General features: G+C 41.0%; 1 protein-coding gene across 1 annotated transcript; it reads right to left on the bottom strand.

Moving 5' to 3' along the window:
- Positions 1 to 12,089: 12,089 nt before the first annotated feature.
- On the bottom strand, positions 12,090 to 19,555 carry prmt1 (protein arginine methyltransferase 1). The gene is made up of 10 exons (XM_073843290.1): positions 19,495 to 19,555; positions 18,416 to 18,511; positions 17,189 to 17,344; positions 16,943 to 17,006; positions 16,692 to 16,834; positions 16,499 to 16,586; positions 16,297 to 16,412; positions 16,051 to 16,201; positions 15,820 to 15,941; positions 12,090 to 13,423 (listed from the first exon to the last, which is right to left on the bottom strand). Exons 1-10 carry the CDS (start codon positions 19,519 to 19,521, stop codon positions 13,340 to 13,342), a joined length of 1,047 nt encoding a protein of 348 aa, XP_073699391.1. The 5' UTR covers positions 19,522 to 19,555; the 3' UTR covers positions 12,090 to 13,339.
- Between the last annotated feature and the right edge of the window lie 3,476 nt (positions 19,556 to 23,031).

Here is a 23,031-nt window from a genome sequence, read left to right as displayed (position 1 = left end):
TTTTATCTCTATTATTGAAAACATGGTATCTGCCATCGCACTTGGAAAGCAAGATTTGAAGATCTTCTTTAGCCTCTTTCAGATATCGATGCTTGTGTCCTCCAGGTCATCTCCTCTCGTGAACAGAATCATTGTATATCTTGTAGCTGCTTCCCCAAAGATCTCCTGTATCTTCTGGACTGTTTCCTTCTCTTCGGGTGTGAAGCGGCCAATTGCCAAGACAAAAAGAAAGACATGTGGACCAGGGTATGACAAGTCAATGCATTTCACTGTAGCTTTTGTGAGCTCAACCTCAGAGAGCTCTGTGTCACACCAGCCTGGAGTGTCCACAACAGTGATTGATTTGCCATCAATAATAGCAGTGGCCAGATTGCACTGCTTAGTCACGGACTTAGAACTCGCTGCTTTGTGAAAATGATCTTTTCCAAGGATGGTATTACCAGTGGCACTTTTCCCCACCCCTGTTTTGCCAACTAGGACAATCCTAAATTCTATACAGAAAAAGGAAATAAAATAAGTAGTAAATTGTCTTTTTTTCACCGACTAAGCTGTGAAACTTCAAAATTTCATCCATTAGGGTAAACAAGAAAATAAATTTATTACAGACCTGAGATTTGCTGATTCATTTTGGTTTAGCATTCCAATGATCCAGACAGAGAGTCTGTAAAAGAGAAACTAGAGAAAGAGTTTTTAAGGGATGCCTAAGTCCATCCCATTTCTTTACGTGAACAGCTTGATGAGTTGTCAGATTACAACCTGAAATCAAAACTGACAGACAACAACAACACAAATTAAATAGGTCAATATCTCAATGTGAGGAAGTGTTTTATTGATCCTAATTCTATGTATTATATATTTACACTGAGTTGACAGTATGGAGTTCTACATTACCAAAATTAGGGAGGCAGTTGTTTGTTTATCTATTCTGTATGTCTAAACTGTATTATAAAGATCTTTTTGTAAAATCCTAAAAAGCTTTGCAGATTTTTATTGGAAAGGGTTTAAACAGTGGAACACTCTATCAGGCACTTGGGGTTAGCGGTAGGCAGTCTAAGTCACTGTTATAATAACTTAGGCTAGTAAAGAAACCTATTCAGTGACTCTGAAAAACACCTGAAGAAACATGTCCAGGGTTTCTGATCACCCACAGCAATATCCCACAGTCCTGCTACAGCTAGGGATGAGGACTGCAGATGTGGTAAGATGGTAATGTAAGATGCCTAAGACAGTACTACGTGAAGACAGGAGGGACAGCCGATTAATCAAATGTGAAATAGTTTAGTAATGGGTACTCGTGTCACAGATGACGTTATGATTCTTGGATCACGTGTCACTAAATGTGTGGTTATGAGTACATCACATAAGAAAGATTGGTGGAATATCTAACTTGTAGAACCTCTTACTGTATTATCAACACAAGGAAGACACAAGTGTAATAAAATAAATTTTTACTAACAAAAGATATAGACAAGAGTAAACAACAACTACTAAATGAATACCATGAATGAAAAAGGAATAAAGTGCATAAAATGCAAGTGATTCAGTTGGGTGTTGTTATGTCAGAGCTATGTTATCTTATGGAAAGATAAACTGTTGCTACTCTGAAACAAGAAAGGTGAAAAACCTTATTATGCATCAAACAAATAAATTAGCTATTATTCGTTATCAACTGCAATCAGCTATATAATATCTAATGTAAATCAGAAAAATCATATACTGATAATACACAACAATGCCAAGGTCTCTGGAAGAGGTTTGGAATTTTTATTTACGCTCTCTGTGGTTGATTGAGCAGTCCAGTGGCGGCAAATTCTTCCACTGGTCGTGCTGGTAGCAGTCAGTGGGAAAAGGAGCAGGAATCTGTTTCGACGGCCTTGAACAGGAAGCGCTGTAGGGTGCTGATCTCCTGGAGCACCAAAGGGTCCTAAGATCTGGAACACGCAGATGTGGCCCTGGTGTAGGTGCTGAAGGCCCTTAGCTTGGAACACCCAAGCAAAAGTACCTGAAGTGAAGGTTTGCTCACTGGAGCTTAACCTTGTTGCAAATGTCTATTTGTCTTCTGCCTCTCTGGGCTAAAGACTCAGAACTTGGTCAATTCACTTCAGGACATGCTGCATCTGTACCAACTCTGAACTTGGAAAATATCTCTTTCCTCAAAGGCTGGAGGTTCAGAACGTGGTCGTATCTGCTGCTGCCTCAAAACTGGAGACTCAAAGTGTGGAGCATCTGTTTCCATCTCTCTGGACAGTAGACTCAGAACGTAGATGTCTGTTGCTGCCTTCCCAGTAACGGGCCACAGACTCAGAATTATTGTCTTACCTTTGCAGGCCGGAGATTCAGAACGATTGTGTCTGTTAGTGTCTCGCCCTTGCGGGTCACAGACTGGTGATCTGTTACTGTCTCTATGGAAGGGAGACTCAGAACAAGGTGTGTCTTTTGGAAGGGTACCTTCATCCCTATTCAATGAGGAGGAGACTGTAATTTGGCGCTTCTCCATTTCCGTGCTGTGATTGGCTGGTTCCATCAGAGCTGGGGGGCATGGGGTGGCCCACTCTTCTTTCCTCTTGTGGAAGTCATTTGCATAGTCCAAACACAAAGTTAGAAACGTGTCATTAAGTTTTACTGGTGCATTTCTCACTTTCTCAAGGTGAGTGGAGGGCAGAAAGTGCATTTTGACCAATAGGAAGTGCTGTCCTTCCCGGGCTCTGTACCAGAGGTTTTTTCTTGCCCTCTAAGAGGTGTCTGGCAGTTGTCCTGGCATCCTTATCTGATGCCGTTGGACAGATTGCTTATGTTAGTCCACCAAGATCCAATCAAAATGTAGCAAACCTTGGTCCCCAGGCATAAACTGGGCCCTGGAATGCGCTGTCCACTACAATATTGACCCCACTCCCCCAGTTGTTTAGGGACTCGTTATCAAATTTCTATTCTGTGAAAGTTCTGTTTTGTTTTTTCAGTTGTTGAATCTTTTATGCTTACACAAATGTACACATTTTCTGGAGATAAAAGCAGCTGAATGTGAGAGAATGTTTCCTTTTTGCTGTGTTTATGACTTTAAAAATTACAACCATGCAGAGGATTGCTAGAATGTTATCTTTTTCACAACAACATAGAAAGTTATTTGTTTCTTGACAACATTCATCCTTTATTATCGGTTATCGGTTCTAATCCGTAAGTGTTTTTTCCACTGCAGAACTGGTTGGGTTCCTCCATAGTTCCTCATTCTACTAGAATCAAAACCAAAATGTATGTGTGCGCATACCATTCCATTTGACTTACAATGAGGAGTGGGTTAAGATGAGTCATGTCTTAATATTAAAAGAAAACCTTAGTGCCTTGAATGAATCAACATAATAGCAATTCCTTGGTTGCAGAGTTCCCTACAATAAGCGACTAACAGATTGAAGATTTCAAGTCTTATCAGAACTCTCTGAGTCCTTGTCCACAATAATACTAATTCGTTTGAAAACAAATCTTTTCTCTCCATTTTTCTGTCCACACTGATATGGCATTTTTATCCAGGAAAATGGAGCTTTATGAAAACACTCTTCAAAGTGAATACATTTAAAAATGCTCTGTCGGTGTTGGTGCTGCTTATGGGGACACTCTAATTTACTCAGAATACTCAAGCCTAATTTGTTCATGTTTGTGTAGCTGGACGAACAAATTCAACCCACCTAAAGGGGTGGAACTAGCTACTGTATAAGTCGGCTCTAATCGCTATTTATTTAGGATTTTTTGACTGATAGCTACATTCATCGACTCCGAACCAAGGCTATGTTAGTAACTTTAATGTTCCCTTTCGAACAGTCTCACCAATTGCATTGCTGACGCTAATGGGGAATGTATTTTAATAGCGCCATGCTATAAACAATTGCAAAACGAAGCCACTCTTAGAGCACTGCCCCAGAGCACCTGTACTGATAACTCCTACGAGCATTAGCTATTCATGAGACCCAAGCCACCAGACTGGGACCACTTAATACAACCTTCACCACTTACAGAAGGGGATTAGGTCAAATTAAGCAGATGAAATCTGTGCCTTGAGGGCAGAAACGTTCAAGTTCTAAAATCTGGTGATGGTGCATGGCGATTACCAGCTGGCGGCCACACAGATATTACCAATACAAATCCCACTGAAGTCCAAAAGAAGGCCATCCCTCTGGTGGAGTGGGCCCTCAAATCTAAAGGGCACTGCAAGCACGCTGAGGCAAAAGCCAGGGCTATAGCATCCTCAATAAGTTCGATAATCTCTGCTTCATAATTGGCAGCCCTTAATTCCTGTTTCAATCTGGTTAACATGAAGACAGTCATCAAGGTTATTCATAATGTGGATTCCCATCTGTCTCAAAAGGGAAAGAGCTGTGTCCATGCAGTTTGTAAAAGTGTGCGGGGCCAGAAACTGCATGTTGACCAATAGGAAGTTCAGTCCTTCCTGGGCTTTGTACCAAAGTTCTTTTCTTGCCCTATCAGGCAATTGTCCTGGCATCCTTATCTGATGGCATTGGACAGTTTGCTTATGTTAATCCACCAAGATCCAATCAAAATGTAGCAAACCTTGGTCCACTATTGTGGTCACGGTGGGGCCCCAGCCATAAACTGGGTTGCTGGATTGTGCTGTCCACTACAATATTGACCCCCTCCCCCAGTTGTTTAGGGACTCATTATCAAATTTATATTCTGTGAAAGTTAAGTTTTGTTTTTTCAGTTGTTGAATCTTTGTTTTTACAAATGTAAAATGTCGTCAGCCCTGCCTCCACTGTGGCTCCTCCCTCCGTCAGCTCCACCGTGGGCCACCATCATGGCTGCAGCCTGGGTCTCACCTGGCTCCTCCTGCTCTGGATCCCTCCTGTCTCCTCCTTGGCTCCTCCCTCCATCGTCACCACCTTGGACTGTTCCGTTTCCTCCTTGGCTCCTTCCTCGTCCTTCTCCCGGGAGTCCGTCCTCCGCCGAAACCTCCTCCCGCATAGACTTTGTGTTGTCCAGCCATTACCCACCTCTATGTCTCCTTCCATCATGTCTCCCATCAGTCTACGACGCAGGGCCGCACCTTCCGGTAGGGGGGAGTAATGTAAAACCTCATGATTCTGTCTGTTTTGGTTTAGTTCTTATGCCCATATTTGGTCTTCCTTTCTATATCATTTATTCGATGCACCTGTCTTTGTAATTAGCACCCCTTTATTAGTTGGTTTGGTTTGAATGTTCCGTGTCCGGCTTCAAGGTTACCTCGTGTGTGCGTGTGAGTATTTCTGCCTGCCCTGTCTGTGGATTACCCCTGTAGATTATCATTAAAGAACTTTTGCATTTGAATTCAACTTCGTGTTGCGCTCTTCCTACACACACTGTGACAGTATTTAATAGCGCCATGCTACAAAATATTGCAAAATGAAGCCACTCTTAGAGCACTGCCCCAGAGCACCTGTACTGATGGCTCCTACAAGCATTAGCTATTAATGGGCCCAAGCCACCAGACTGGGGACTACATAATACAACCTTCTCCACTTACAGAAGGGGATTAGGTAAAATTAAGTAGATAAAATCTGTGCCTTGAGAGCTGAAAGAGCCAAGGTTTAAAATCTGGTGATGGTAGATGGTGATGACCAGCCGGTGGCCACACAGATATCACCAATAGAAATCCCGCTGGACCAAGCCCAAAAGAAGGCCATCCCTCTGCTGGAGTGGGCCCTCAAACCTATAAGGCACTGCAAGCACGCTGAGGCAAAAGCCAGGGCTATAGCGTCCTCTATAAAGTTAGATAATCTCTTCTTCATAATTGGCAGCCTCTAGTTCCTGTTCCAATCTGGTTAGCATAAGACAGTCGTCAAGATCATTCATAATGTGGATTCACATCTGTCTTAAAGGGGAAAGAGCCATGTCCACGCAGTTTTTAAAAGTGTGCGGAGCCAGAGACAGTCCGAATGGACAGTGTATTAATAAGCTACTAGCACTCAGAGCGAGATTAGTCACTGTGTGCAGCTCTCTCTGAAGGCGTCGGGAAACTCTGGCCAGACTCGTCCATGGTGCAGAGAAAGGTGAATTGCCATCGTGTGAAGTGCTGAGCCAGCCTGGCCAGCTGCTGAATAATCCCTGTCCACCAGAGCAGAAGTAATCCTGCAGGGTTTAAATGGGTGGCAGCATGGGCCCGCAATGCTAGGGCCGATGGCGGGCAAAGATGCGCAGCGACCAACTCTTTGAGAGGGGCAAGCTTTGCAATAACCTCTTTCTTCAGCACTGTCAACAGTGGTGAGAGTGGCAGAACTGGAGGAATGAACATGTGGACCATTAATGGGAGGATCTTTGATGCGTCCTTGCAGGTACCACTCATGTGAGCACCTGCGGATGGGCTTTTCATGAGCCGAACAGTCCAAGCCGAGGTCCTACACAACCTTAATAAGAATGCGGATCAGGTAACTATCCATGCTGGGCCATGTTTGCTGCTTCGGAGGGAGGGTGTCAGGTGTCTTCGACATCTGAAACTGTCAGTGACATGGAGTCACTAGTGACAACTTCCTCTTCAGACCTGCCAAAGGAGATCAAGCCACTCACAGCCAACAAGGGGCGCTGATCCTCACATGTGAAATACACAGGCGAGTTGGCGCATTGTGGGTACATGGAAGCACACGGGACCTTTGCCGGCATGAATTCACTAGAGCCCAGTGGTTAAGACCTGTTGCCCCATTGTTTCTTCATTCTAGGGTCTGGGGAGAAATGGGGGAGCAAACCTGGAGGGACTGCCTTCATGACAGAAAGCGATCCACGAGTGAAGCAGGGCAAGACTCATGCTCTCACAATGAGAGCACTCTGTCCTGTCCTCAGCATGCGTGTTTCCCAGGAAAGCAACACACTCACTGTGCCTGTCTGAGTTATGCAGTTGCATTTTAGATTAAACATATAATGGTAAGTAAATGCGACCTAGACACATCAGTAAATGGTGAGATAATTTGTAAATAAAATGTCCTACCAGTAGCATTGGCTAGCACTAGTAAAAAAGTTTGTGAAAGAGAGATAACATTAACATTATTGCAGTGCTTTGCATAGTCTGCATTACTAAAGGGGGTGGAATACTGTCTTAAAGAGATAAAATAGTTTCAGTTATGACGACTGGCTTGACATTCCCCAGAACATTTCTCTGTTTGCCCCACAACCATCATTTTAGAAATGCCTTGTTCTGTAATTGAGTGTTAATCTTTATTTGAATGTGCCAAATGGCAACCAATATGGAAACAAGTTCCGCATGGCCAAACTTTTTTGTAGAATAAATACTAAATTGACGCTGAATACAGCTAAAATGCAATTCAGTCTGTAGATCTAAAGAGAATTTATTTGAGAATCTTTTTCACTATTGACACTTTCAGTTTAACCTTTTTGACTGGAGAACCAAAAATAAATGTTATTATTTAATTCTTGTTCTGTTATTGTTTCATTAAAGATTACATCTTGCAAAATATTAGAGGGTGTCTCAAGTAGCAGTTAGCATCCTCTTAGGCCCCATCCTTTTAGAAAACTATGAAATGCTTTGGCGTCCTGACAAACTGATATTTTGGGTGACAAAGGTGTTCAGGAAGCAATATTTTTAATAATGAATCAGATTACTTCTGGCTAAGTATGGGGAAATGTATTAGCATTTCTGTAGCACAAACAGTAGAGCATTGTGCTAGTTTATGCTAGGGAATGAATTAACTATTGCTTTGGATAAAAATTTTTCCATAAATGCATAATTGTAAACATTTTAGTGCTGGTGGAAAGTAATTACCATTTCATGCAACTGTGTTTTAATACCTCTTTATTGCTTATATATACATATGTATTACGTACATAAATAAATAAATATATATATATATATATATATATATATATACACACACACACACACACACACACACACACATAAAACAGCACAACACATATGTTTAGAAATAAATGACATGTACATATATATATTGAAGAATATTATATGTATTACCTCTGCATTGTATGTATGTGATCTGATATGCTTTTGTTTAAAATAAAAGAAAAAAGGCTAAATCTTGTAACAGAAAAAGATAGAATCAAGCATATGATTTATATAAAACATTATTCATTAATTTATTAAAAGAGCAGTGTAATTCCTGAATTAACAGTTTGTGTTTTGTTCAAACAATAATCATAACAATCTTTACTGGAATGCCTCATCTGGAATAGATTCTGTTGTAGAATCCTTACCAGAAGAAGCTTCAGGGTCATGCAGATTACTTAGTGAAATACATAAGAAAACATCTTGCCATAAACATCTGATCCATTAATTTCTTAAACAACTACCCTGCAGATGAAACATGGCTTATTTTTAGTTAAAACACGGTTGCAATTTCCTCCGATAGCCTGGTGGGCAGTGCGCAGACAAATAATGTTGTTGCGTTCACTGCAAAAAATGCTTTTCTTACTTAGATTTTTTGTCTTGTTTCCAGCCAAAATATCTAAAAATTCTTGAATCAGGAAGGATTTATTATTGTCTTGTTTTTAGTATAAGCTAGTCAAAATTAAGTGAGTTTTTGCTTAAAACAAGCAAAATAATCTGCCAATGGGGTAAGAAAAAAAAGCATAAGAACATTTCCCAATCTCGCCAACCCCCTCCCCCACCTCTGTCTCTCCTACTTTGCTTCCTGTCTACTCTACTGTCCCATCCTAATTAAAATAATAATAATAATAATAATAATAATAATATATAAATATATACATACAGTTGCAGAAAAGTGCATTTCAATCATAGCTCAGTGAGGAAAAAAAAACATCTGGGTAAAATATTATTTTGATATCACATAATGTTTGTAATAATCATTAAATGACCCCATGTATTACCTAAAGAAATTCTGGAAAAAATCAAGGACAGCACGTGTTTTTGTTTTATCATCTGTTGTTTTTTGCTGAGCCCAAAATTTTTCCATCTGCTCAAACATCTCCTTTTGTTCATTTACCTGTTGTTTTAAATTTTCACAATGAGATGTTTTGATCTTCAATTCACTGTTTTTTTCTATAAGCTCTCTTTCTTTCTTATTTAGCTCTCTTTGCAGTTCACGTATGTAATTGATCATTTTGGCCTTCTCTTTACCCCACTTACACTCCAAAGCCTCCTTTTCCTTTTTTAATTTAATGAACGTAATTATCAGCTGATCATTCCTATTTCCTTCCCTTGATATTTCTCCCTTTTCTTCCACATTTCTCCTTCTAGTATCATCATCATAACTATACCTCCTCCTTTTGTCATCTTCCCCAGACTTCTCTCTTCTTCTCTGTTTTTCTCTGTTCTCCCATTCTTTACTTTCTCTTTCCAGTGTGGCCTTCTCCTTTAACAATTCATGTTCTCTGTTTTGTGTGCTGACCTGCTGTTGTGTCATCTTTTCTTTCAAATGCTCCATTCTGACCTCTGCAATTCCTTTTCTCTCACTGTCAAATTTCTCAGCATCACATCTGTTTCTCCTGTCTCCATTTTGACTCCCAGACTGAGTTTTGCTTTTTTCCTGAACTGAATCATCTTCTTTCCTACACTGTTGATGTCTTCTGTCATCCATTTGTTGATCCTTCACTTTTTGATACATGGCTGTTGTGTAACATTGTTTCTCATTCCCTTCCACCATCTCATTGACTTTCTTCAAAAGAGAAAAGACTTGATTGTAATTTGTTTTGGCTCTGTTGTTAAAGACATGATATCTTCCCCCACATAACTGAATGATTGTCTTAAGATCTGAGTGGACTTCTTTCAGGTAGTCTTTAATGGGTCTGTCCTCCAGGTCATCTCCTTTGGTGAACAGCACAATCATGTATTTGGTGACTTCATCCCCAAACTCCTTCAGGATATTCATGACTGTGTTTATCTCTTCATTGGTAAACCTGCCAATGGGCAACACTAGGAGGAACGCATGTGGCCCAGGACTGGACATACTGATGCATTTGATGATTTCCTGCTTGACGTCAGTCTCGAATCGAGAAGAATCACACCACCCAGGAGTGTCAATCACTTTGATTCTTTGCTTGTCTACAGTGGACATGCTCATTGAACAGGCTTGAGTAACTCGCTCTGAGCTGGCCACTGTGAGGAATGAGTGATTAAGCAGAAGAGTGTTTCCTGAAGCGCTCTTCCCTGCTCCTTGCTTACCCAACAAAACAATTCTCAACTCATCCATTGTAATCTTCCTTTGATAAAGAAAATAACAAATACATGTGTGAGTCAAAAATTACAACTAGTAATTTAAATATACATCAGTTGCCTGAACCATGAAGCACTGTTGACATTTTTGTTTTACCACATATAATGTTAATATCTTTGTTGATGTTTTTTTTTTAGCATTATGCTGGTCAATCATGTGATCATGTTCTTTTTGGTAACATTTAATTACACAGATTATTCAAAACTCTTTCTATGAATTAATAATTATTACAGTACCTGTTTAGTCTCTGTGTTCTATTGTTGTCTGTTTCTGCTACACTGAAAGCATTTCATGACTGCTAACAAGTTTATACTCTTGCAACCAGCTCTGAGTAGATGCTCCGCCTCTGTCTGTATGTCAGAGATTTTGCACAGATTTGTCAAGAGCCCCATCCAATGGAGCTCTCTTGACAAAATTAGCAGGTATTTTCACTGATTTCGTTTTTACTGTCCAATATTATGAAATGTTTTGTACATTTTTATCTTTCTTCCAAAAAAGTTCATATATATATATATATATATATATATATATATATATATATATATATATATATATATATATATACACACACAGTGTGTATATATACACATATACAGTATAAAGGCTATATATACAGGTGCATCTCAATAAATTAGAATGTCGTGGAAAAGTTCATTTATTTCAGTAATTCAACTCAAATTGTGAAACTCGTGTATGAAATAAATTCGATGCACACAGACTGAAGTAGTTTAAGTCATTGGTTTTAATTGTGATGTTTAAATCGAATCTGCAACCTTTGGGTTGCAAGTCCGACTCTCTAACCATTAGGCCACGGCTGCCCCAGTCTGTGTGCATTGAATTTATTTAACACACAAGTTTCACAATTTGAGTTCAATTACTGAAATAAATTAACTTTTCCACGACATTCTAATTTATTGAGATGAACATGTATATACAGTCATGTGAAAAAGTTAGGACAGCCTACTGAATTCCATAGTTTTCTGTATCAGGACATAAAAAATATCTGGTCCTTGGCAGGCCTTAAAATTTAGAAAATAAAACCTCAGATGAACAACATCACATATCACATTTCACATTATTTATTTAACAAAAATAAAGCCAAGTTGGAAAAGGTCATGTGTGAGAAAGTTAGGACACCCTGTTTCAATTGCCTAGATCCACTTTTAACAGCAATAAATACGTAATCATTTTCTATGTGACTTTATTAGTCTCTTGCATTGTTCTAGAAATTTGGAAAATTGATCAACAACAGAGGTCTGTAGCAGATTTTATTTGAATAATTTTAGAATTATGCGACAGAAGACAATGCATTACTTAGATAAGTGCTAAATAAATAAAGCATTTTCTTTTCCACATGGAACTTGGGATTGTACTAACTACCAGGGAAAATGCAACCAGTAGATTATTCTTAGAAAGAATTGAGCAGCTATCCACCAAATTTTTTTTCCCCACAAGAATGCGCACAGCCACTTGCAAATTTTATGGGTCTGGCTTCCAGACTCATCCACATCCACCCATTTTTAGTTTTACAAGAGAGGTGTTTGATATTGCAACTTAATGTGTTTTATATTATTTTAACATATAATCCTAATTTTGAACATACTGGTTTGTAGCACAAATAGTTTTACCATTTACTGCACTTATATACTTATTTCCCTACAGCGGATAATTACCTGGAAGCCTGATCATAGGCTTACTTCTGCGTTGAAGAATAAGTTAATGGCACTTCCTAAACACCTTTATTTAATCTATGCTATCAATTAAGCAGACAGAACATTTCTGCTTTAAAACTTGAATAACTCTTGACAGTCAGCTAAAAGACCTGATACAAATGCTTTTCATAAACCTTGAAATAACTTTTTTTTTTTTAAACAGGCGAGTTTGCATTTTTAACCAACAGAGACAGTGCAGTTTTAATTTGTTTTTATTTCAAAAAAAAGGGGAAAAAAAAAAAATACATTTCCTAGTGGACAAATGCCTGCCTGGTAATAATCCACACCAGTGCTAGACACAAGGCATGTGAACTTGCACCCCTCGACAAAAACACTGTAGTACACAGCAACACTATGACAGATGATCACAATATGGAACAAATGTGAAGTTACTCAAACACAGGATAAGCATCACCTTCAATAAAAGCACTCGAATGGAAAATTTTGCCTGAAGGTTTTCCTCCATGGAATTAAATTGTAGTTCTGGGTCTGAGAAACTTGGTTAAGTGCTTACAGTGCAAAAGAGCAGCAGATAAGCTTAAACTAAACGGTCAGTCGCCGGATGAAGACTCTTCCTATATGACATTAAAAAGATCAACGGATATAAAATAGTGCTCATTAACACCAACTATGAGTCGGACAAGAGATTACTATGCACTCTCATTAATAACATGGTAATATCCTCTGATTGAAGTTAAAAAAAAAAAGCTAACAGATGAGGACATAGGAGCACTATGTGAGTTAAAACAGTTACTCCACAGAAGACAAATGGCGCATAATGGATGCGCCCTCTACTGATGGTCCAGAACAACTGCCTCCAAGTACAGAACAAATAGAAAACCATATTGGCTCATTCAGCAAACTACTGGGCAGAGCTCCTGTCCACAGTGAAACATTACAGGTTTTACCTACATGGAAGATGCTGGCTTTACCAGTTGGAATATCAAAACAGATGGCTGATTAGCATTTTTCTTTTTTTTTTTTTTTTTTTACAGTGACCAACACATGTCAGCATGGCAGGGTGAAAGAAAAAAAAAACCAGACACATGAATGACATGTTGTCAGACACAGACAAACAGGCAAAAAAAAGAGCAGTTGCACATGTGCATGTGTACATGCATAAATCCAAGGGATTTCATCCAAGACAGTGCACCTAAAATTTGGAAAAAGCAGAGCCAAAAAGGAATTTTGAACACAAGGGAAGAGGGGGAGCACAAAAATATGCCATGTTTAGTCCCCTTGGGAGCACTTCAAAGAAAGAACAAAAAAAAAGTTAAAAATGGTCAATAACATCCAAAATCCTTCATGTCAGACAATATTCTGTAAAACAGAATCTCTAAAAATGTCTGTCATGCACAGTCATGGAACAATGTACATGGTTTCACACACACAAGCATGCACTGCTCTCTGAGTTGCCTCACACACACACACTGATGCTTAAGGAATCTAACGCATTCTGTACTCTGATGTCTTGGACACCTCACAAAGTTGACCCTTGAAGTCGATGTCAACAGTAAAGTCCAGGTCTCTCTGAAAAATGAGGAAAAAATTGATTAATTATGAACTATTCTGACTATAATGGTGAGGAATGTGAACCATGTATAGACCTGTTAAACCGTACCAACATTCTCTTATAGACAGATTAGGACATTCAACATGTTTAGTTTTAAAAATCACTGTAAAGTCATGAAACATCTTCATACTGCTGCTACTAACATTCAGTTAAAGATTGAAAGCTACTTTTGATGATTAAGTTATGTTGCAGTCATGCTCTACTGTCTATAGAAATCTCTTCTGCTGTAGTTAAAACAAATCTACCATTCAAACGTCTGGGGTCAGTTAAAAAAAAAAAAAAAAAAAAAAAAAAAAAAAAAAAAACACTAATTCAGGAGGACCAAAAGTGACAGTAAATACATTTACATTACAAGAATAAAAAAGGTTTAATTATGAATGTCACAATAGTATTGTACAGGGCTCGCAAAATTTCAAAATCTCTGGTAGCCCTTCGGGCAGGTACCCTTCAGATTTTGGTAGCCCGAAAATTTAACTAGCCCAAATAAAAAAACACTTTTTATATAGAAAATCTGATAGGAGTCTAAGGCCCGGTTTTGTAGATGGGCCTTAGCCTAAACCAGGATTAGGCCATAGTTCAATTAGGACATTTAAGTTATAATTATAACCGTGCCTTAAATAAACTATACTAGTGTGCATCTGGAGACAAAATAAAGGCACTGATATATTTTAAGATCAGTCAGTCCAAGTTTCTTTCAGTTGAAACAGCTCAGATTTACATTTAATCTAGGACTAGTCTTAAGCCTTGTCTGTGAAACTGGGGGTAAATGTCAATTAAAAATGTTTTCAATACACAAATATCAAGGAATGAATTTTATTTCACTATTTGGTGTATCTTCAGAATATTTAAATATAAATTTAAGGCAATTTATGACCCTTTTTAAGAGCTGCACAAGTAAAATGAACAGTATGAGTAGGACTGGACAATGTACGGTAGAATATTAAGCCATAAAATGGCATGATTTATAGTTCGGATACAGGTTCACACAAAAACTAAATATCTTATACAATGGCATTTCAGCCTTTATACCATTAAAAGGGATAAATCAAATATGTCATTATATTTATTTAAAACATTACTGTTAATTTTTTAGATTTTTAGAAGGCACATTAACTTTTTACATTTACAACTCTGTGTTTTCTGCATAAACATAGGCCCATAATTGCAATCATTTGACCATAAATAGCTGAAAAAATTTGGAAATAAATTCATTCTGTCACAAGAGGGCGCTTTAGGAGTGCTGAAATACTACGGTTTCCCCAGTAACGGCTGTACACAAAGCGCTGTTTTATCAGGCATGAAATGAAAATGCCAACGACATGTTTCTGAGGACAGTCGGTTCCCTTCAGATACGTTCATATAAAGACATCCGTGCCGCGTTTTGACTTTGAAACGTGCAGCGCGCATATTTATTCAATGACATCATTGCCTTTTGAAGTTTAATCCAGCCCTATCGCGATTCTCCTCTTTCCGTCCCCAAATGTAAGACCTCCTAAATTATAATTAAGACTCTTCTTTTACTATTTAACATATTTAAAGCTTTTTACGGCCTTAAATTTGATACAACTAAATTAAGGAGTTTTTAAGATAGCCCGTCGGGCAGCCCAGTGACACATTTTGATAGCCCGACTGGAAAACACAATAGCCCCGGGACGTCGGGCTAGTGATTTTGCAAGCCCTGTTGTACTTTTGATTTAAATAAAAAAACTAGCAGCTTTGATGAACAAGACTTATTTTTGAACAAAGAAAATCTTAGAGCCAAAAACCTTAAAAAAAAAAAAAAAAAAAAAAAAAAAAAAAAAAAAGAAGTATGCAAATTTTTTGGACTTACAACATTGAATATAGAACAACTGTGTTAGCAAACAGTGATGTTTTTGTGGGCAAAGCATATTTGGTGGCAGAAATTGACCGTTTTAAAGTAGCAATCTATGGAAGCCATGGATTAAATAAATAGTTTAATTCAGACTTTGAGTCAGATTGTTAGACAAATAGGTAAATGTAAAGTGCTATAGGTTTAATATTTCATGCCGTAACTGTAGGGCTAATATTAAAACATGCCCCTTATGAACGGCATGTGTGAATATTATCTAGAGCTGTTTAAATCTAAATTTATGCTTTAAAAGTAGAGTAATCATAGCAGGTTTCATCTATTAGTCTGTCCGTTTAAACATCCAAGTTTAGCTTCAAATGGGTCTTCACTTGTTAATGTCTTTCTGCCACCACAATGCACGCAGCTGCAAGTGACATAACGGTGACGTCTACCCCTAATTACGATACGGATTTGCCTACACTTTCATGCAAGCTTCTATTTTAAAAGTGTAATTTCAGATTATTGAGTGCAGATGAGGCTTACATTATTCTTGACGTTGGGTTTCATGCTGATGGTGCCAAAGATCTCCTCTCCGGTCTTAACCGTCAGATAATCATCAAGGTAGAACACAGTCTGCTTCCAGTGAGTGTAAGGAGACTCTGGGCCTAAAAGACAAACGCACTTTGTTTTCCAAGGGTTCATTTATAATAAACTCATGAAAAATGTGTGGCAGAAAGAGGGGAAAAAAAAACAAAAAAAAAAAAAAGCACTCACTAGTGGAGAAGCCTGTTCTCTTGTGGCAGCGAGTGAACTCGATGTTGAAGTAGGTCACCAGCGCATGGATGTAGTCATTCCTTTTCACCTGCAGGCAGAAAGGTGATGTGAAGGACAAGTCCTCAATCTTCACCGTGTAGATGTCCACCTCCTAAAAAAACAGAATTGTTAATGCTGAATAAGCAAGGGGTTATATAAAACCTGACACTTTATATAATAGAACGCATTTTTGTGGAGTAAACTAACCTTAATGAGGCAGGCAGTACTAACGAGCTGTTTGGGGTCAACAACATCCACTAGTGGTTCCTTAATGGCCACTTCCTTGATACAGGACATGTCAAAGCCATAAACGTTCTCCCACCCTGAAAACGCAAACATTAAGTGAAATGGTGTCCTATTTCAGACACAGCTGAACATGCCTTAAAAGCATTCAGAGACTGATACATACAGTGAATTTTGTAGTCCTTGTACTGTCGATCCTCAATAGCAGTGACATAGAGCGTGGCTCTGTCAGGGAAAATCAGGCCATCGGGTTTCTAAAAGAGAACAAATGGGCAACGTTAACATCAAATTATAATCAGCGTGCAAATTCTTATAGTGAACAGTTTTAACACAATAAAAGGACATTAGCATACACCCACCAGCCATTTGTCTCTGGCATAAATGACAGTGTTAAGCATGGATTCGTAGAAGAGACAATAGCCCATCCACTCCGAGATGATTATGTCTACATTTTCCACAGGAAGTTCAACCTCTTCTACTTTGCCCTTGATGATGGTAACGACTGGAGAAGGAATATGAGGTTTAAGTTTTGAGGTACATAATTCACAATTGGGTAAGTTAAGCTGAAAAGATCACAAATGTGAAGTCAAGAGCAATGAGAAGTTCTTACTATGATCCAACTTGTTGGCCTTCACAATCTTCACAGCATAGTCTGATATACTGCTGCACTCAATCTGTGGAACGAATGACAAAAGAATGGAAATTCTGACAAAAGCACAGCATGATCACCTACCAATCACCTTGACAGGATGGGCAAGTACCCCATTCAACTAAACTATTTAGTTTCCATAACAAAAACTCCACTGTTAAAAACAATGAGGTGGCATTTACATAAACAGGTAGGATTTACACTCACCCCAATAACTTTCTTGGCTCCAGCTTTGGCTGCAAACATACAAAGGATGCCGGTTCCACTTCCCACATCCAGCACCACCTTATCCTTGAAAAGATGCTTATTATGGAACATGGAGTTTCTGTACGTCAGAGTACGAACTTCATCCTTTAGCATCTCCTGTTGATACAGAATGGGTTTACATTAGATGCTGATATGAAAACATTTCATTGTACCCAGTGGTAATTTCGTTGATGAAAAAAAAAAAAAAGTTTTCACCGATGTGAAAACGAGACGATAGCGAAACAATCTATTGACATTTTCATCAACGAATAAAAACAAGCTGAAAATGTTAAAGACGGACGATTTGGGAAGAGATTTATTCAGAACGAATCAGCTACGAGGTTTAAGAGGTAAGATGCATACATTGTACTGTAACATACATTTGCTACACATCTCATAAAATGTTCAAAAATGTCAATGTGGGCGTAAGAGAAGAGCAGACATATGGAAAACTTGACACAAGAGAACTCGGTTCATTTTCGAGCTCATACCGAAACAGCACCTCTCAAACAGTGCATGAGTACTATTTCTAAAATACACACAAATTGATGTTGAATTGTCCATTTTGACGAGTATTCATGTAAACATACTCAGTTACGTCTTGAACGTAAACAGCTGGAGGACTATTGGACATGTTCAGTACATTGCATCCATGCAATCGGTTTTAAAGGGACAGCAGCCTAATTTAGTTGCTATTGTCTGTAGCACTGATGTTAACCAAGCACCAAAAGAAAGACAAAATCACTCACTACTCTTGACTAAAATTTAGATTAATCTGCTTAAATGAAGAATGTGGTTAAATTGTTCAAAAGAACGCATAATTAACCATATATAACCATTGGCATTTCATGGAAAAGACCATGCTCTTGTTTCTTTGAGAAGTGGTTTCATTTAATTTTAATATACAGGCATGTCACGTCACAGCAGTTTAATCTGTGTCTATCATGATAAAACCTTATCAAACCTATACAATAATTTTAGAGAAATGCTTAAATGCATTACACTTTAAATAAACCCATTAGACTTTAGCTGACTATACCTACTGTAGATTTGTTTTAGCCATATTTTAGTCATCTGAAATTTGTTAAATGGCATTAGTCGAAATACTAGGACTAAATCAAAATTTGCTGTCAAAATTAATACTGATTGTACCCGTTCATGAAACATGATGCACCAATAAAACCGTACCTCATGAATGCCAAAGTGTGCATAGGAATCAAAGTAGTAGTCTTTGGAGGTCATGTCTTCCGCTGCAGGTTTTGCTGAGGTCTCTCCCTGGGACACCTATTTAAAAAAAAAAAAGGGCAAAAAAAGGCCAAAACGTGTTTCGCTCACGCATGACTCATTTTAAGGAATCGAATAATCGATTCAATAGGCCTAGCCACAAAAGAATCACTCGTCCTCACTTACTGTACCAGTGTATGGATGTAGAAAGACTCACTGAACGAACAAAGAACAAATCTTTTTGGCAAATGGTATTTAAAAGATTCAAACCACTGAGACCAACCAAAATCAGCTGCTATTACAATTAATAGAGCCTGTGCGAATTCAGTGTCTTTTTAAAAGCGGTTAAGACCATTTAAGGTAGTTGAAACTTTAAATGTATTACAAGAGAAAAGTTTATACAAATTCAGCTTTTAAAATGAGAAAACTCGTTTTATAGGGCCGGAAGACCTCTGAAACTTTTGAAATACATGTGGACAACGTGTTCGCGAAAAAAAAAAAAACTTTTAAATTAATGGACCACACGGCCAGTTACAGCAATAAGGTCACTGATAACGGATTAAACGTGGTTGGAGAACAAAGCTGTAAATAACAATCAGTACATCCCATGCGGTGTTCTCTCCCATGCGGTCTGCACCTAACAATAAGTCACTCAAGCACGCCGCTAGCGTGCTCTAAATGAACGTTAAGATAGCTAACAAGACTCGCATATTACTAAATCTCAGTTTCATAATACATCAAATGGTTACATATAACATTTAGTAACTCGGATCTCACGCGTTTTAGCTAATTAGCAATAGCACACACGTGATGCTAAATGAATGAATTATTCGCGGCTGGCTAAAATGGATGCTCAAGATGCGTGTGCGCACATTTATAGCCACCTGATAACTACATACGCAGCAAACAAATCCGTTAAACGACAAAAGAATCGTAACTAGGACTTAACAAATACAGTTGGCGTGTTGATTCTTACTATCGTAAACAGCTATTTAGTATCGTATGTGGTCTAGGTGAAATGGCCTTAAGAAGCTCAAGCTTACCTCCATTCCGTCTGCCGTCTCCGCCATTTCGGTAAACTGGATTCTACCACGACTGCAGCACAGCTCATGTAAAACACACTTGTTTTGCTGCCGCCCCTTCGCCTTGAATAAATGATTTGATTGGACGACAATCACGGGATGTGCTATAGGCCCCGCCCACTTCCTTGCAGCTCTCCGTCATAGGCTCAACTCCTCTGCGTTTTTTCCGCTCTTTTAAAGCGTGTTTTTCATTGGATCAAACTGTAGCACGATTACTAATTTATGCTTTCACAGAAATTAAATATCACAAGTTATTTGAGAATTATGATTTCGCAGTTTTCAGGTAGGCTAGTTATGAGAGTTGGACTGATGTCAGTGACCATGTACGTTTACAAAAACGATAGATAGATAGATAGATAGATAGATAGATAGATAGATAGATAAACAGGAGAAAAGAAAAGAACATTAGATATACCCATAGATAACTCCAGAATTAACATTCTCTCCTCCTATCTACCTCAAATTGGTATGCATTTCTCTCCTTTTTTGAAATGTATTGATTTATTTATTTTGTGGAAGATAGAAGATATTTCTTACAATCTTTTTTGTTCTTACAATCATCATATCAATGTTGTTTGAACCCCAACAACATTCTTGAGAATATCTACTATTTTGTATTTTACAGTAGAACAAAATCATAGGTTAGTTTTTGCTAGAGGGTGAGTAAGCAGAGTTTGAAATTATCCTTTTAAATCAGACCAAGCCATGAGTGTCAGTATTTTGTCCTGTCTTGTTCTGTTTTCCCAGTGTTTTTCCCCCTATGTTTCTAGTTTATATGGTTTAATCCTTGTTCTCCCCCTTTTGGTTTTGTCTTGCCCATATTTGTATTTCCCCCTCGTTAGCTTTGTTGGCTTGTTTGTAACCACGCCCTGTCTTCAGAGTATTTAAGTCTGTGTCTGCTCACTACCCCTTGTCCGTCGTTAACGTTACATGTTCTCATTTGATGCTCCTGGTTTTTGTTTATTTGTTTGTATTTCAGTATTTTATTTAATAAACTGTTTACATTTCATTCAATCCGGTTCACCTCCTCCATCTCCACTCCTCAACCCAGCCAGACTGTGACAGAACGACGGACCAAAACCGAAGATGAATCAGGCTGAGGCAGACCTGGTGAGACTGCGGCAGGGTGGTCGGAGTTTGGAACGGTATGTGGCGGATTTTGTCGAGCTCTCACATCAGGTGGGTTGGCCCGATGCCTCTCTCGGTGCCGTGTTTCTGATGGGGCTGAATGAGACGATTCGTTGTGATTCTCCTGCCTGTAATTTTTCCCTGATCGAACTGATCAATCTCATTCTTTATTTAAATTGCTCTGATTTTGAACTTGAAGTAAAGAGTGTCCAGTCTCATCGTTCAGTCCCCTCTGAAACACGTCACGTCGGGTCAGCCTATCCCAAGCCGAGAATCCCCACATACCGTGCCAACGGATCAGACCACCAGCCCAGTCTCCAATCTCCAGTCATCCACCAAAGCTCCGCTGCTGTCTTCAGCCCGATGCCTGGGCGGCGGCCGGCAGACTAGAGCGCGGGGAGTAGGCCGGCCGCCGCCCAGCGCTCAAGCCCGCCGGCTTCCTCTCCGCGCTCAAGCCCATCAGCCGCCAAGCCAGCGCCAGCTCACAAGATGGCCGCCACGCCAGCTCGCAAGATGGCTGCCACGCCAGAGACTGCAAGCAAGATGGCCGCCGTTCCTGAGTCCCCGGCCAAGATGGCCGCCAAGCCTGAGTCCCCGGCCAAGATGGCCACCGTTCCTGAGTTCCCGGCCAAGATGGCCGCCAAGCCTGAGTCCCCGGCCAAGATAGCTGCCGTTTCTGAGTTCCCGGCCAAGATGGCCGCCAAGCCTGAATCCCCGGCCAAGATGGCCGCCGTTCCTGAGTCCCCGGCCAAGATGGCCGCCGTTCCTGAGTTCCCGGCCAAGATGGCCGCAAAGCCTGAGTCCCCGGCCAAGATGGCCGCCAAGCCTGAGTATGCACCTAAGATGGCTACCGTCAAATCAGAGTCCCTGAGTCTCTGCTGGTTCCGCCCAGCCCTCCAGTGACCGCGCCGCCAGAGCGCCCTCCAGTGACCGCACCGCCAGAGCGCCCTCCAGTGACCGCTCGCCCAGAGCTTGCTCCTTCAGTGTCTCCGCTGGAGACGCCCAGCCCTCCTGAATCTCCGCTGGGGTCGTCCAGCCGTCCAGAGCCCGCTCCTCAAGAGCGCCGTCCAGAGCCCGCTCCTCAAGAGCCTGCGCGCCCTCCAGAGCCGGAGCTCTCTCCTGCGCGCCCTCCAGAGCCGGAGCTCTCTCCTGCGTGCCCTTCCGTGCTCTCCTGGGTGGACTATGCCCTAGGTTCCCCCAAGAAAATTTTTTTTTGGGGGGGCGGCTACTCCCCTGATCAGCCATGGCCACCTGTTTACTCGGTTTACCCGGCCATGGCCACCTGGACTGTTTACCCGGCCATGGCCTCCTGGACTGTTTACCCGGCCATGGCTTCCTGAGCCCCCAGATCCGCCATGGCCTCCCGGACTGTTTACCCGGCCATGGCTTCCTGAGCCCCCAGATCCGCCATGGCCTCCCGGACTGTTTACCCGGCCATGGCCCCCTGAGCTCCCAGACCCACCATGGCCTCCCAGACTGGTTACCCGGCCATGGCCCCCTGAGCTCCCAGATCCGCCATGGCCTCCCGGACTGTTTACCCGGCCATGGCCCCCTGAGCTCCCAGACCCACCATGGCTCCCAGACCCACCATGGCCTCCCAGACTGGTTACCCGGCCATGGCCCCCTGAGCTCCCAGACCCACCATGGCCTCCCAGACTGGTTACCCGGCCATGGCCCCCTGAGCTCCCAGACCCACCATGGCCTCCCAGACTGGTTACCCGGCCATGGCCCCCTGAGCTCCCAGATCCGCCATGGCCTCCCGGACTGTTTACCCGGCCATGGCCCCCTGAGCTCCCAGACCCACCATGGCTCCCAGACCCACCATGGCCTCCCAGACTGGTTACCCGGCCATGGCCCCCTGAGCTCCCAGACCCACCATGGCCTCCCGGACTGGTTACCCGGCCATGGCCCCCTGAGCTCCCAGATCCGCCATGGCCTCCCGGACTGTTTACCCGGCCATGGCCCCCTGAGCTCCCAGACCCACCATGGCCTCCCGGACTGTTTACCCGGCCATGGCCCCCTGAGCTCCCAGACCCACCATGGCCTCCCGGACTGGTTACCCGGCCATGGCCTCCTGAGCTCCCAGACCCACCATGGCCTCCTGGACTGGTTACCCGGCCATGGCCTCCGGAGCTCCCTGATCCGCCCTGGAGAACACCCCTGTATCCTGTGGTTCCTGTATCCCTGTCTAGTGGTCTCCAGGGCGCCCACCCCCCCTCCCCTATGGATGTTAGACGGCGCGAGATGCGCCTTTTGGGGAGGGGGGTGTAATGTCAGTATTTTGTCCTGTCTTGTTCTGTTTTCCCAGTGTTTTTTTTTCCCCCTATGTTTCTAGTTTATATGGTTTAATCCTTATTCTCCCCCTTTTGG

Source organism: Garra rufa, chromosome 1 (assembly GCF_049309525.1).
Source record: "Garra rufa chromosome 1, GarRuf1.0, whole genome shotgun sequence".
Lineage (NCBI taxonomy): Eukaryota > Metazoa > Chordata > Actinopteri > Cypriniformes > Cyprinidae > Garra > Garra rufa.
The sequence above is the reverse complement of the archived record's forward strand: the minus strand, read 5'-3'. Positions and strand labels throughout refer to the sequence as shown.